Genomic DNA, 15,032 nt, shown 5'->3' with positions numbered 1-15,032 from the left:
CTCCATGACAACACCAGTGCAGCAAGTGGAGATAAGAATTGTTCCTCATTCTTCTCTCTGATCTCCCAGCCTTCCCCAGGATGGTGCTGGCAAAGTTGTGTTTCTCTCTCTGTGCCCAGAGAGCTGCTGCCCCATCAGCCGTGTTTAGTGCTGTGAAATGCCTGATGCAGGTGCTGTTATTTTGGAGTCAGGTATTTTTTCCCCCCCCCCAGGATTGTCTAAGTGGATCCGGCAGCAGATCCAGCACCACGACACTTTCGGCACCGCTCTGGAGTCCCTGCACGCCTTCGCCCTCCGCAACCAGAGGGGTGGGGAGCCTTCCTCAGAGCACAGCTCTCAGCTCCCTGCACAGCCCAGGGACCTCTCACAAGGCTCTCAACAAGAGGCCACCACTCCCCTGTCCCCTGATGTTCCTGCTAAAAGTCAGGAGCAGAACTTGGACTCGGAAGTTCATTTTGCTGCAATCATCGGCTCAGTTCATCCCGCAGCACGGGATCAGCCAAGTGACAGCACGGCAACAGTGAAACCAAGTATGTTCATTTCCACTGGCAATTTCAAATGTGGAGTTGCATCTTTTTTGGAGGAAACAAATGTTTTTTAAACTTGCAGAAGTGCTATAGTGGAAAATGGTAATTATTCACAAATGTGGAGGAGCTGTGCTCAACAGACTGAAATTAATTCTCGTTCCATCTGGTTGTCTTAAAAGAATAATCTTTGATAAGTTTATAGTACAATCAAAAATGCTTTCATTTTAATTTCTTTTTCCACTGAACACTATGAAGATAATTTAAAATATATTTGAACACATCAAGATTAGCATTATTGCAAGTTGAGCCCTGGTTTAAGCTACATCTGTTGTTTAGGCACACTTTCCATGTGATCTCCTCTAGTTCCAGCTTCATAAGTAAAATCCATCCCTAAATTTAGGAAAGGTTCTGATTTCATTTCAATCAAGAAAGAGGTGAATAAGATAAGAGCACAATACTAAAGATTACAAAGTTCAAATCCAGTCATACTCTACCTTTATGTGCTTGTTAATCTATTCATTTAATTAAGACAATTTATGTGCCAAGATAGTTATAACATCTGGGCTTTTGTTTGTATTATTGTTTTTAATGAATGTTGTAAAATCACTGTAAACCTTCTAAAACAGTGGTAATTCTGATGTGCTAAACATGCTGTAAATCAGATGCAATTCATTTATGTTTTGTGATTTGTCACAGGTGACCAGAAAGTTGATGTAGAGAGCCATTCTCACCATGTAAGACAGAGAAGGAAACATATGGACTGCACCCCCAAAATGGCAGCAATTAAAATAGAGACAGAAAAAGTGAATGGTTGGACCAATGCTGATGTTGTGGAAGAGAATTGCTGCTCTGAGCCACTGACTTCAACTCCTGTAGCCAAGAACTGCAGGGCCACAGCAAGCAGCAGCCAGGAGCATGTGAATGGACCCAGTGACCTTATTGATCATTTCAATCAATGCCAATCATCATTAATTGCAGAGCATAAACCAAGTGGACCAGAATCATGTTTGGAATCAAGTCATTTTTCAGTTAAGAATGCTGAGGCCCCAGTTGCTGAAGGACATCCTGGTAAGCTCCAGCTTCCAGCTGAGCCCTGCAGGGAGTTCCCTTCAGCAGGGAGAGCTGAGCCTTCAGCATTAAATGAGGATGAGGATGAGGATGAAAGCATTTACTTCACCCCAGAACTCTATGATGATGCAGACCCAGAGCAGAGAACTGAGCCCCCACTTGCAGCCTGTTGTACCACTGGGAATTGGGTGGAATGTGGGAACTCCACAGTCTCTGCTGATCCTTTTGCCACCAACACCTCAGAAGCACAGAATGGGACTGAAAAAGCTGAGGCTGGCAGAAGTCCCCATGGAATTATGGAAGATGTGAGGAGCAGGGACAGTGCAGTTGGTGCTGGAGGGGTGGCAGCTGCAACAGGAGCAGAGCAGGGAGGATCTCACAAGATGGACACCCCTAAAAGGAAAATCTGCCTTTCCAGATCCCGAAATAAAGGTGTGTCATCCTTTCTGCTGGGCAATAGTGGCACCTGGTGACAGCTTCTGTGGGAATTGTGGTGAGCAGCCCTCAAAACTTCACAGGGCAGCTGCACCTTCTTTGTCCTCATGGAGCAGAAGCTTCCCTCAGGCTCCATTTCTCGTTGTATTTTTGGGGTTTTCACTGGGAGAGTTTTGCAATGTGCAGTTTTCTAGAGATAGAATGAAGATTCTTCGTCCTGACTTCATGGCTGAAGGACATCATGCCTGGAAATTCTGAATAGAAACCCAAGTAGGATCTGACTTGGAATTATTGGGTAGTCCATTACAGATTTAATTAATCCACCATTAAATACAGTCAAGTAATTGTGTTTTTCCTCAGAAAGCAAAACACCCATATAACCAAATTATGGTTTTCTGCATTTGTTAGATTGGGGTTTTTTTTAGTACAACATGTAGAACAGTACCTTTGCAGATCAAGTCATAGACAGATTGAGCCTAAATACCAAAACAGATGTATTCTCCAGTACTTTGCATCTTCCAATTTCTTACATCAAAATGTCCAGCAGGAGCTGTGCACATTTTGATATTTGATGAAGATGAGAAGCTTCTTCAGAGAAAAAATTGAGATTTCTTTAAGTTTTCCTTTTGTGAGAGAATCTAATTTCTGTTGGTTGGGTTCTGTGTTTATCCGTGTCAAAATCTGTTCTCATTTGTTTGTCCTACAAGCACTTTTTACATGTAACATATAAAACATAAATTGTACACAAAGGTCTTTGAATCTTACCCAGTCTATTCTTTCTTTTTTTTTTAAAGTATTTTAATGTTTCTTTCATTTTCTGCAATGAAAACAGCCAGGATTTTTCTGTAATAAAACACACTGACTTTTCAAAAAAAGATTCTTCATTGCCATCCTACATTCATAGAAGATGCAGGGTTTTTGCAATGTAAAGATTGGTTCATAGGTATTGATACTTTTTGTTTGAGAGTAGAAATTAAATTATTGACTGCTCATTTTCCATAGAAGTTTATCTAAATAACATTTTGAGTCCATCCCTGCAGAGCTGTGAACATGCTCATGTAAATAGGATTTAAATTGTGACCTTTCTTTATGAAATAAATTCATCTTAATGAAGTTGGACACTATTTGCAAGAATGGGAAGAATACTAGAATTTCTTCAACTGGCAGTATTTGGCATAAGGCTTTTGGTTCAATTTTTGCAATATTGATGATCAAGTTTCCTTGATTTAGGTGTCCTGGATTTCACTGACAGATTTTGTTTAGTTAATGGGGCAGAAATTCCAGTAGTGAAAAAACCTCTGACTCATCTAATGAGAAATATTCCTAACTTCTATTGAAATAATGCTGAATTCCTGTTGGTTCCTGGCCTCTAGAGCTGTCCTTGGGCTTGATCCTCAGTTTTCCTAAAGCAAATCTTCTGCAGCAAACCCCTTTGTGCATTTTTGTGTGTCTGAACAGATAACAGAAATCACTTAAGCTTTGTGACTTGTCTGCTCAGCCAGTGTCCCACAGCCTCTTATTTGTCTTTCAGGAGATTTGTCTGTCTTTAAATCCATAACATTCAAAAAAAAAAAAAAAAAAAGGAAGAAAATCCATCTCCTTTTCCTTATCTGGAGCAGATTGTTCCTTTCTTGAGCTTGTGGTGCCTCTTCCTTTGATCAGAAATCCTTTAAGGCAGGGCCTGCTCTGTGTCAAATCACACCCAATTAAACTTTATATCAAATGAACCATTAGTTCTAAAATATGTATTGAAACATCAGCACTTGTTACTATGATTTCTGGAAAAAAATTTCTGCCCTCTAAAAACTCAAATCAACAGGTGGATAAAACCCCTTTGTGTTCTGCTGGGTTTGCAAGGTAAGGGATAGACTGTTTCTTTTGGTGTAAATTCATTCTGAATTTGTCTTTCCACTTAATAACTGTGCCATTTGATATGTTAGAGGTAATATATTTATTGTGGTTCTCAGAATTAAATGCTGCCAGGCCTGCAGATAGAAGGGAAGTCAATATAGCGAATTTCCTAGAATTATTTATTTGGATTTATCACATCTATCAAGGCTAAAATATTGAAAATGTTTTTCGTATTATGATATAATAGCTCAGTATAATCTCTGATGCCTAAAATAATAACAAAATCTTGAATTTATTCAAGGATTGAAAGTTCAGAGGAGAAGCAGCAGAAGGAAAGCTGCCCTTAGGCAAAGTGGCTCCTCCCGAGAGAGAAAGGTACCACATCCATGGATTAAATATCTGTTCTGAGTGGCTGCTGAGTGCTAAGGTGCAAGGGAATTAAGAATAATTTATTATATCATTTTTCAAGTGAATAATACAATGAATTAGTTTCTTCCTGATCTGCAGAGCTCTGATTTCCACACTCAATAGATACCTTTGTTTCTCATGGGAAGCACAAAGGCACCAACCATCCCAGGCTCCTTTGCAAAATTCCCAACAAATTGATAGCCTGCAGTGTTATAGGCAATAAAATCCCTCATCTTTTATATGACAGTGCTTCTATTCAAGTTAGGTTAAACATTATTAGCATGGTGTATATTGAATTATTAACTAATATAAATTATAATTATCAACTCAGATTCCTTTGAGTATTTCAAGTACTGTATTTCTCTGAAGCAGTTTGCATAGATTTATTTTATTTATATTTAAATGCTTCAATCTGCGTAGTTACTGTATGCAAACCAGTATTTACATGCATTTGTGCCTTGCCTTGTTAGAAGGAAGCACACAAGCAGCCTTGCAGGAAAGGACTTCATTGTGTTGTCTGTGGAGCTGAAATCCTGCCCAAAGCACAGGGTAAGATCAGCTCTTCCATTGGCAGGGATGGGATTTCTCATCCACCCTTTTCCTTTCCCAGTTTTGGATGCTGCAGGGATATTTTAGAGTGATTGGTTCATTCCTCCACTGGATTTGGTATCTGGATAAATGAGTTCTGAGACCTGCAGAAAGCCTTTGAGGGGAGAGAAGGGAGTTGTGACAAGAACAATTATTTAAAATAAGTCATTTTTTCTGGCAGTTTTCTCCTGTCACACTGACCTGTCTTGAGCTTAAGTCTGATATTTGAGAGTTAACTGAAGGCAGCTTCTCCTGCCATAATGGGAGGCTGGAAGGAATTATTTGGAGCATAGTGGCCCATTCATTGGGGTTTGTTCCTTCTCTGGATTAGGTGTTAATTTGCTACCAGTTTATGTGAGAAGTTTGGTAATGCCTTGGCACAGTAACTCAGTGAATCCATGTTTGCATGGAACTATCAAAAGTCTGAGTGAAATAATTACACTGCTATTCTTCAATGTGTAACCTACCTTGTATTAATTTGGTTTTATTCTGTTGTGACACGTTATACAAAGTGGGGATGAGCTGCTTTTGGGAATTCTTTGTGGATTTGTGGGACACTTTAATTTGGGAATGTCTGAAGGCTGATAAAAGTAACAACAATTCTATTTTTAAAAAAATAAGCTTCATCTTCAGGCCACCGGGCCATTGTGATAATGACCTAATTGCAAGATATTCTCATCAGTTACATGCAGGAACAATTAGAGATGCTTCATGCTTAAACAGTCTGGATCTGATGAAACCAAGAAAGAACAAATCTCTTCAGCAAACCAAACCTGTGCCTGAGGGACACTGGGAGATTTTTCATATTCTTCACCTATTAAAACCAGGCCAGTTAGCAAAGTCCACAGTGGGCAGGCCCAGGACATGGAGGGACTTCTTACCTCCCTTAAAGAACCTTTGAGATTTGGAAAATCTCATCAGGAACCTTTCATTCCCTCCCTGAATTTATCAGTATCATCACATCTCTGGTGCAGAAGCTGTGAAATGGAACCACAGGGCCCAGGAAAAGCATTCTGGGGTACAAAAAGTCTATACTTCCCAGATTGGCTGTTGTCAGCAAGGAGTTTTATGTTGTTTAAACTGAATCTCAGATGCCAGTTGATTGAGGAAAGTTTAAAAATCTGAAAATTAAAAATAAATGGCTTTATTCAAAGTGGCTTCAAGCTCGCTGGTCAATTTGGGAGTAATAACAAGGGGAAAATTATCTGTTGAAAAGCAAATTTTGGACACATTAAAAATTTTAAATAAGGCCTTCTTCCAAGGGCCATTTACAGCAATAGAAGTCTTTTCAGTGCCTGCAGTGGGTATTGGATCAGGGCCTAAATTCCCATCTTGTAAATGTGGAAAGTTTGCAGCATGGTTGAACAGTACTGTATTCAAAACCATGTGTGTATATAAGTCTTACACCCCACTTTTTAAATTATAGGAATTTTGAGAAAAGCTTGTTACACTAATAGTGAGCTGCAAATAATCTGGAAACTCTTCAGAAATGCCAATATAAGAAGCAAAGAATCCATTAATAATTGTGAGTGTAAACTAGAGGCCATTTCAGAAGATGATAATGTCATGTTGGTCATCTCAGATGCTGCAAGTCTTGGTCACCTTAAAGAAACTTTGGAAGTTTATCAGATGCCAGTGAAAGGTAAGTTCTTACTGATAAATTCCAGCTAACATTTGTCATTGAATTGCTTGAAATTCAATTAAATGCCAGTCACAACATTGCCACCCCTCCCTTGGACCTTTTGGAAAGCTCATGGTGAGATTTTCCTTCCTCAAAGCTCTGTGGGCTCTGCACATTTAACCAACCCTGAAAAGGAACTCCAGTGTCCCCTGCACTCCCAGATTTGTTGGGTCCTTTCATAATATCCTGATGAAGAATAAAAGGAAAGGATAATGAGCACAGAATCCTTTCCACTTCTTGCCAGTTAAAATCCATGAACTGGCCACGTGTAGCCTTGGTGCTGTGTTTGACAGGAAATCATTCCAGATGTTCCATGTGCAAGCCTGTGGTGCTTCAGGGGACAGAGAGCAAAAATAAAGTATTTTATTTCATATGTGGGCAATTCTCTTGCCCATCCAGTGGTGTTAGGCTGGCACAGATATTGAGATGTGATTTTGCCACAAGGACTGAGCATTCTTTACCATCTTTCTGACATTTTGGAATGTGTGAAACGCAGCTGATAAAATGACTTTTATCTCTTTCAAAAATCTATCTTGATTCCTATATAAACCACTTTTTCTTTCTTTTTGAAAGACCTGAATGGCAGTTTATCTTTAAATGCTATTTGGAATGAGAAGGAATCTTCTCTGACAAGTTACTTGCAGTGCAGGAGCTGTGTCCTTCAGTCCATTTCTCCAAGTCCTTTGATAGGAGCTGAGGTTACTCATTTCAGTAATAAAGTGCAGTCATGGGTAAGTCATATCAGTTTATTTTGTATAATAAAATGATCATGGAATGATTTGTACAGGAAATACTAAAATACTGGTTTTGTAAAAGGTAGAATGAATATTTAGCTAGATAATTTTATATGATTTATCTGATTTCTACCACAGAGATTTGAAATTATAGTTAAGAACTAAGTTCAGGTCACTGAATAAATTTTTCTGTACCCAATTTGTTGCAATGTCTGTAGTATTACATCTGAAAAGGGATGGGAAAATAGCAACCATCCATGTCTTTCATGAAAGGAAAACCAGAACAAAACATATTTACACAAGTGCTGTAGACTTGAATTCTCAGACATGTAATTTTATGTTAGTTTTGGCACTAAAAAAGAAGAAGTTAATCAGCCCCTGAAGGATGAACATGGACACGGTTTAATGGAGTCAACAGGAAGAAATTTCTTTATAGGTATTGTATTTCAGTGGGAGCAAACTGAATTCTCAATAGGACCCTTTGAAATTTAGATGAGAAAATTCTGTATTTTTCTCTTAAAGTGGAGGGTGAGGCTCCATCCTGAGTGCTCTGTGCAGGTAAGCCCAGGACACCTCTGCCTTCCCTGCATTTTCCTTCATTTTTTCCATGGATATAAATACAGTTGAGCTAAATGAGAGATTTTTGAGACTGAATCTTTGCCAAAAGCTGAATATGATCCTCATGTTTTGCCTGTATGTGTCATTATCGGCTGTCCAAGCTGTTTGAAATGCAGAGTGTGGCAGTGTGGTGATGGGACAGGGTTTGTGAAGCATTATTTGCCATGAATTTTGGGATTTCAAACACCACCACGAAGATTTCATGACATTTCCAGCATTCATTTTATATCAGACATAATGAGATGTTACACTGAGGGAATTTATACTGGCAGAATATGAAATAAAGGGATCCTCTGAGGTAGAATGAGTTGGTTTTTTGTTTTAGCTTCTGAAATGTCTTCCCTCTTCCCTCCCATCAGGTGTAAATATGGGATCAGCTGTTTTACATTTAAAAATGTAAAACAAACCCGTGTTTTCTTCTCAGCCCACCTATAGATTGAACTTCTGGTTTTTGTGAGCTAAAAATACTCTGTTAACTCCAGCAGATTTTCTAAATGAGTGTGTTTCTCTCCCATTCTTCCCTGTTACTCTTTCTGTACCCACGGGGAAGGAAGCTGAGAACCTTGTAGGGCTGCACGAGGCTGAACCCCCCAGCTCTGCCTTTGGGGAGTCATTGTGAGAGCTCGTGGCTTTGGGAGAGACACATCTAATCTCTTAATGCATGGCTTTGTTTCAGGAAAAACAAAATATCCCATCATCTTCCACAGAGCTGGGGAACCATTGTCCATCTCTGCTTTGGTCTGACCATGTCTTAGGGCAGATGAATATGCCAGGTGACTTGAATGTGGGATTTGAGAGGGTGAGGAAGGAAATCACTGGTTTTTTGAGGGCTTTTTTTATTTTGTGTGTGAAAATAATGACATTTATTTACAAAGGTAGGATGGGCTGGGGATGAATGATGCTAGAGGTAAATACAGTTTTAATTTCATCACCTCCTGGCTTTAAATTCACTGGCTGTTGTTGTCTTGTAATTTGGAATATATTGATGTAAATGGAGGCACCCAGAAAGAGTCCCAGGAGTTGAAAATGATGATTTATGATGTGCTATCATTTACCAGAGCAAACACAGATGCATTAAAGTGAAGAAGCTGTGATTCTGTCAGTCTTAGCTCCCAGTTCTGTATTCTTGAATCCAAGCTCCTGCTGTTGCTGAGCAATATATTTGTGGAGATAAAATCAACATTATAGTTTCTACTGCTGCCCACCCTGTGGTAAATCATGTTCATTGTCATGAGGTATCGTGTGTCATCTTAAATTGCTTCGTGTCATGGGCTGACTATAAATCAACTACAGTGGGTTCTGCAAGGCAAGGAATTGTTCATTTAATAGAAATCACATTGCTCCAGCAAAGCAAGCTTAAAATAGAATCCCTGGATTTAAGAGCTGTTATTTACTCCTAGATTTGGTCACTCTTTAAAGAGGCAACGCTGTATTTTCATGACTTAAATTTAAGGTGGGATTAACAAATTGCATCTTGTATTTTTTTTAACCTCCTTTTTTATCAATTATTTCTATAGAAAATTAGATTTTTAAATTTACTGCTACATTTCTACAAATTCAGTCACATCCTGTGTTCCCCATTGACCTAGAAACCTCCATTAACACCAAAACAGTGGCATATAGATTATTATTATTATTATTTTGTACTGCTTCAAACACCCCAAGTAATTGCATACACCCTAAATAATAGTATTTTTTAGGATCCTAAATAACTGTATATTCCTTTTTTGGAAATAGAATTGTGTTTGTGAAATGGAATAGAAGGCAGTACTTTGGAATTAGAGAGAATATTTTGGTAGCACGAACGTAGGGGTGCTTTAAGATGTAGCTTAGCTAATGTACTAAATCATCCTTCATATGTTAAAAGGCGACCGAAACCCACAATTAACATTTTAAACTTATTAAGGAGTTGTTGCTATCGCTGATTAGACAGTCAGCTGTTGAGACAGTAGCTTTTATATAACAGGATATTGTTCTGTTCATCACGTTACCACATTTGGCAAACTTTTATCTTAATGCGCCTATGGGGAATTGCAGTCTGACCTCAATCTCAGTAAAGCCTCGGAGGGGCCGGAGCGGAGCTGGCGGGAGGTGCCAGGGCCCTGCTCCCAGACTGTATATTTGTTATCACATGTTAATCAGATTCATCATTCTGTTTAATAAAGATTTCAGCTGCCACGCGAATGCATAATCGGCTATGTCTGAGTGCCCGTCTTTTGTCTCGAGCAGATTGCTCAAACTGTATTAAGCATCATTAGACAAAAATGACGACCTTATTAATTTGTCCTTTCTGTGTTTTCCAGCAGATTGGGCCTCATTATTATGCAAACACAGTACACACAGAGGCACCAGAAGTAGCTCATTAATGTTTCTTTCCCCTTAGTACGTAACAGATTATTATTGTGAAGTGTGCATGAAATAATTGCTAATTATGTGCCTTAAATTGTACAGTGATTGTCTGTCTCAGGGTTTTTCACCAGGTTTAAGAGCGCTGGGGAAGGCCATCAGAAGCTACAGGTTAACAGTGCTGAAGCCAGCAAAGGGGAAGGGAATCACAAAACATGCATTTTATCACACGTTTTCCTGCCTGGAAGGAGTAATTAGAAGAGCTCTGGATTGCTTTGTAGTTACCTCTCACTCCTCTGCTTATTGTAAAAGAAATGACTCCCAGCTGGCAAATAATTTAATAGATCTGTCTGCCCGTGAATAGATGCAGGGGAGTCTGAACCGTGGACTTTTGGTAAAAATCCAGTAGATTCTGCAGAGGTAAAGCTTGAGCTGGTGTGGATCCTTCATTTACACACCACTAAAATCTGGATTTCCAAACACTGCTCGTTCCACCATATATTTCCCCAGACTCTCCATCCAGTGTAATTCTCCTTAAAATTTGTAAGCATTACAGAAATGACATGCCAGGCTTTGGCATGGATCTGCAGTTTGACAACTTTGTGCTAAGTGTGTAATTGGTTTAAGCTGGGAGTGCCTCACCCTGATCCGTGGCACAGCTCCTGTAATCTGCCTGCCACCATAGCTGATAAGACTTGGCCACAACCAAAGTTTTTGCAGCGCTCGAAATAAAATCCTGATCCATTAAGGGTTTGCATGGATTTAGCTTTATAATCTGGTTTAGAAATTGTGAGTGGTCAGATCTTGGATCCAGGCTTTGTTGTCAAAATGATGCCACGAAAACCATGACATCAGCTTGGGTTTTCCTAATGTTGCTTTTGTTGACAATCTGAACTAAATAAAAGTGGCTATTTTGCAGTTATTTGCTGTATTTTGAGCACTGAAACAGGTGTCTTGGAGGGTTAGGAGGAGAACATTCATCTGACTTTACTTGCATTAAATAATTGTAGTTAGGAGGATAACAGTCACCTGACATTACTTACTTTAAATAATTGTAGTGTCTGACTGCATTTGTTGATGTTGTATAGTTGCTTGTGTCAGCTGATACCATCAGTTAAATGTGGTGGTGGCTTCATACAATTTAAGTTAAAATAAATGGAGCATGTGAGCTGTAAATACTCTTTAAACATTTCCAACAGATCGTTACTATTTCTGAAGCACAGACTTATATTACACTTCTGAAACATCAAAATTAAATTGTTCCATGGAAACCAAATTCTCTTTACTGCACTGTTCATTGTTGGGCACAGAGATATTTACTTGATCAATCACGTGGCAGACAAAAACTGAAAATAGTTGCAGAAGTAAGTATTTACTTGCATTATTTGAAATGAATATATTGCTATGAACAGGCTGAGATGTGCTATCAATATAGAGGTTCTGCAACCATGATAATCTTTTTCTTTCTGAATTTTCAGTGATAGTACTGCACACTGATGTTTCTCTGTAATTGCGGCCAATTGTCAGATCAGGCTGCAAAGGTCTCATGGCCACATTTCCTTTGGACAATTTTCCTTTTCCTTCACAATTTGTGTTTTCCTGTTCTTTTTCTGCTCTGTGTTTTGTCTGTCCCTGCTACTTTGAGTTTAACTGACCTGTTTAGTTACCAATTTTAATTCATTTAAATAGAACTATTTTTTTCAGCGTGTGATTGTATATTATATGAAAGGCTCTGACCCACAAATCAACTCTTGAGCACTTGCTTGTTGAGAATTTCCAAGAAATAATGTTCTGATGGCCAGGGAATATTGGAACTCACCTGAATTTGTGTCAATGGGTTAAATATTTTCCATGAGTCTGGCTTTCCCCTTCTGATGGTGTGCATCCAGAGATGACCTTGGAAAAGGTTTTTCGTGTTGCTTCTTCCTGCTGGTGCCAGAATCATTTGTCTCCCAGGAATTATCTGTCTGAATTGCTTTCCTTGTGCTTGACACTGAATATGTTTCTTTTCACTCAGCCAAAATGTATTTGTTCCTCCTGTCTCAATCAGTAGATCCTCGCTGGGATCAGTGCTGTTTTCAACTCTCTGGGAATATTGTTTGCTGAAGCCTTATAAAAGAAGAAAAAATGGATTATTAACTCTGGGAAGGAGCTGAACAGTGTTTTAGCAAATGTCTCTATGTGTGTTTGCAAAATCTGCCATATATTTATCATCACATCCATGCTTACACTGTTCACTGGGAAGGCTGAGAGCTCTTAGGTGTCAGGGACTGAACATTTTATTCTTTCATTCTTTCAGGGCTATATTTAAGTGAAACTAAATCCTAGTAAGTGAGAAATAAATGTCAACCTCTGAATCCTGTCCTGCAGTTACCAGTGCTCCTCCCTGCTCATGTCTCCCAGAAAAATCCTGACATCTAACTTAGCAGAATTATTTGAATTCCACTATATTGAAATTCGTTTTAAAATGCATAATAATTTCTTTATTCTTTAAGGAGAGAGAGATTTAAAAATACAGGGACAAAGCTGGTATTGGGCTGGTGCAATGTGTGTGAATAACAAAGTGCTGGGAGAGTCACAGCACTGTGATTTATTGTCTGCCTGGTGCCAATAATCAAGTGATCTTTCATCAGGCAAGGCCAGTGCTCACTGAAGCTGTGAGTGGCAAAATGCAATCATTTTACTTGCTTCCTGGTGCAAAAATAAAGTTTGGCTTAAATAAACTCGGGTATCTTTGCAGATGAAACTGGCTTTGCTGGAAAGGCTGAGCTGGAAAGGTTCTGCCCTTTCCCTTCTCCCCTCTCACTCCCTGCTTCAGGCTGTTCCTCTGCTCCACCAGGGCAACTCCTGCAGAAACTGCCTTGCAAAATGCATCTCTGGGATGGTTTGGATTAAGAATATTGCCATTTCTATGGGATTAGCTTTATACTGGTTTATATGAGGCATCTGACTCGTGGTACAATCCCACAAATGTTTTTTATCAACTAAAATGAGATCTGGGATGCGAAGACACAGAAAATGAGCGCACTGATAGCTGATGCTTCAAAGCTATGGAAAATGTCCAGTAGCAGCTGCTGAAATTCCAGATTCAACATTCCAATTGTTTTATATTCCAATGAGCAGCCATTGTTTCAGGCCAGTATTTTATGGTGATTATGGCAGGCCCGGGGTGCAGCTGCCACTGACCCCTCCAGCAGCCGTAACAAAACCCCTCTTTGTTATCACTCTGGGAAATGCCTTGGCCATTGTGGGGCTGAATTCAAACCAGCATTGCAGTCATGCACAGGGAAATTAAAAGCTCCACAATTCACTGACAGGAGTCTAAATGTCTATATTAATGATTGTATTCAGGCCTTTTTTAAAATTGTACTTTGGTATCTTGTTACGTAATTAAAATCGAGGTGAAGTTAAAGTATCTAAACTCATCATAAATTTAATAGACTGAACTCTCCCTTCCTATAAATTTCTGTGCTATTATAAAATGTAAATCTCCAATCAAGGTAAGAACATTAGTAATTTAACATTTATTCTCAAAGTGAGTGTGCTTTCAAGTAGTTGGACACCAGCTTTACTAAGTGATAGCCATTTTTCACACTTTGGGAGCCAAGTGCTATAGCAGAATAAAAGAATTAGATTTGTTGCAGATGTTTTCTAACTCTGATACCTCTGGATTCTGTGAGCCTTTTCTCCTTGCTAGGAAATTAGAATAAATTTGATTTATATAACGTGAATGTGGTATTCTAGATTTACATAATTAAACTCCACACAGCCTGTGGTACGCAGGGATACTCCCTGTAGTAGTTCTGTCTGGCTTGCTCACTGTAGGAATTCTACTTTGGGAGCTTTTCTACTTCTTAAATTGCAACCATACAGCAATAATATAAGGTGGGGGGGGTGAAAAGACAGACAATTACCACCATTCTTCCATATGTAATTTGTGTATGGTATTGGTTATTTTTATTGTTGAAGTTCATAGTTTCTTCCTCTTGATGGAATACAAACATTTGGCCAAAAACTTTCCCAGAAGTAAGCGAAGCCAAACGTAAATTTGGTTTTTTCTCCTCTCTGAATGGCTTGAAATAATAATAAAAAAAAATTGGCTAAGATTTGAAATTTTCCTGGTGTTTATAGAGAGATGTGTGGCTGTACAGAGATTTAGCCTTGTCTTTCTTGAGGGGAGGAACAAGGCTATCAGATAAAGCAATACCTCAGCACATTTGAATTCACATAAATCCTACGTGACTCCAAGCAGATTGGAGCCCTCTCTCCTACAGTTTCTCAGTTTGGAGTTAAAAAAAATCCTTCTCTGTAAGTTTAGCCTGTGCTCATTAGGTGCTTTGAAATGGTCAGGTTAAAGTTTAAATAGTCTGCATTATTACTAAGCAGGGGACTGTGTCACTCTTCTGCCATCTACATGCTTTTGTGGGTTATTTTTAAAGCATAATAATTTCATAAAATGAATGTTTTCCTTCTAATTGACCTAGAGTCTTCCATGTAAATGCAAGACCTCTCTTATTTTTTTTTGTAAGTACAGTGTAGATAACAATGGCTTTAGCTTAAGATACAAGTAAAGAACTGTTCTTGGGCAGTTTTGACATAAAAATTTTCTATTTTATAAATCTCAGCTGCAGTTCACACTTGTGGAAACGCTAAGTGTCCCTCTTATTTTTAACAGCATCCCAGGGTATGGTTGAAAGAGGCATATTTCCACTTGGCTTTTGTTTGAGCAGCTTCCAAAACATAATTCTACTTTATTTTTTTTTTTCCTCCCTAGAA

At 38.9% G+C, this 15,032-nt stretch overlaps 1 protein-coding gene across 9 annotated transcripts in view; it reads left to right on the top strand.

Annotated features, from left to right (window-relative positions):
* The window catches only part of BRIP1 (BRCA1 interacting DNA helicase 1), a 93,039-nt gene that overhangs the window by 43,471 nt on the left and 34,536 nt on the right, over positions 1-15,032 (top strand). For 4 of the 9 annotated variants that reach the window (XM_085557240.1, XM_085557238.1, XM_085557239.1 and 1 more), the window contains exons 19-24: positions 213-530; positions 1,224-2,027; positions 4,183-4,256; positions 4,760-4,838; positions 6,304-6,519; positions 7,132-7,289. In XM_085557240.1, the coding sequence (XP_085413366.1) occupies positions 213-530; positions 1,224-2,027; positions 4,183-4,256; positions 4,760-4,838; positions 6,304-6,519; positions 7,132-7,289 (1,649 nt within the window). Of the gene's footprint in view, positions 1-212; positions 531-1,223; positions 2,784-4,182; positions 4,257-4,759; positions 4,839-6,303; positions 6,520-7,131; positions 7,290-15,032 lie in introns of those variants that run through there. The other 5 variants (XM_085557243.1, XM_085557242.1, XM_085557241.1 and 2 more) reach the window with 4 other exon arrangements.

The sequence above is a fragment of the Lonchura striata genome, chromosome 19 (assembly GCF_050655825.1).
Source record: "Lonchura striata isolate lonStrDom1 chromosome 19, ASM5065582v1, whole genome shotgun sequence".
NCBI classification, from domain to species: Eukaryota; Metazoa; Chordata; class Aves; order Passeriformes; family Estrildidae; genus Lonchura; species Lonchura striata.
This window is presented reverse-complemented; position numbering and strand designations above follow the sequence as displayed.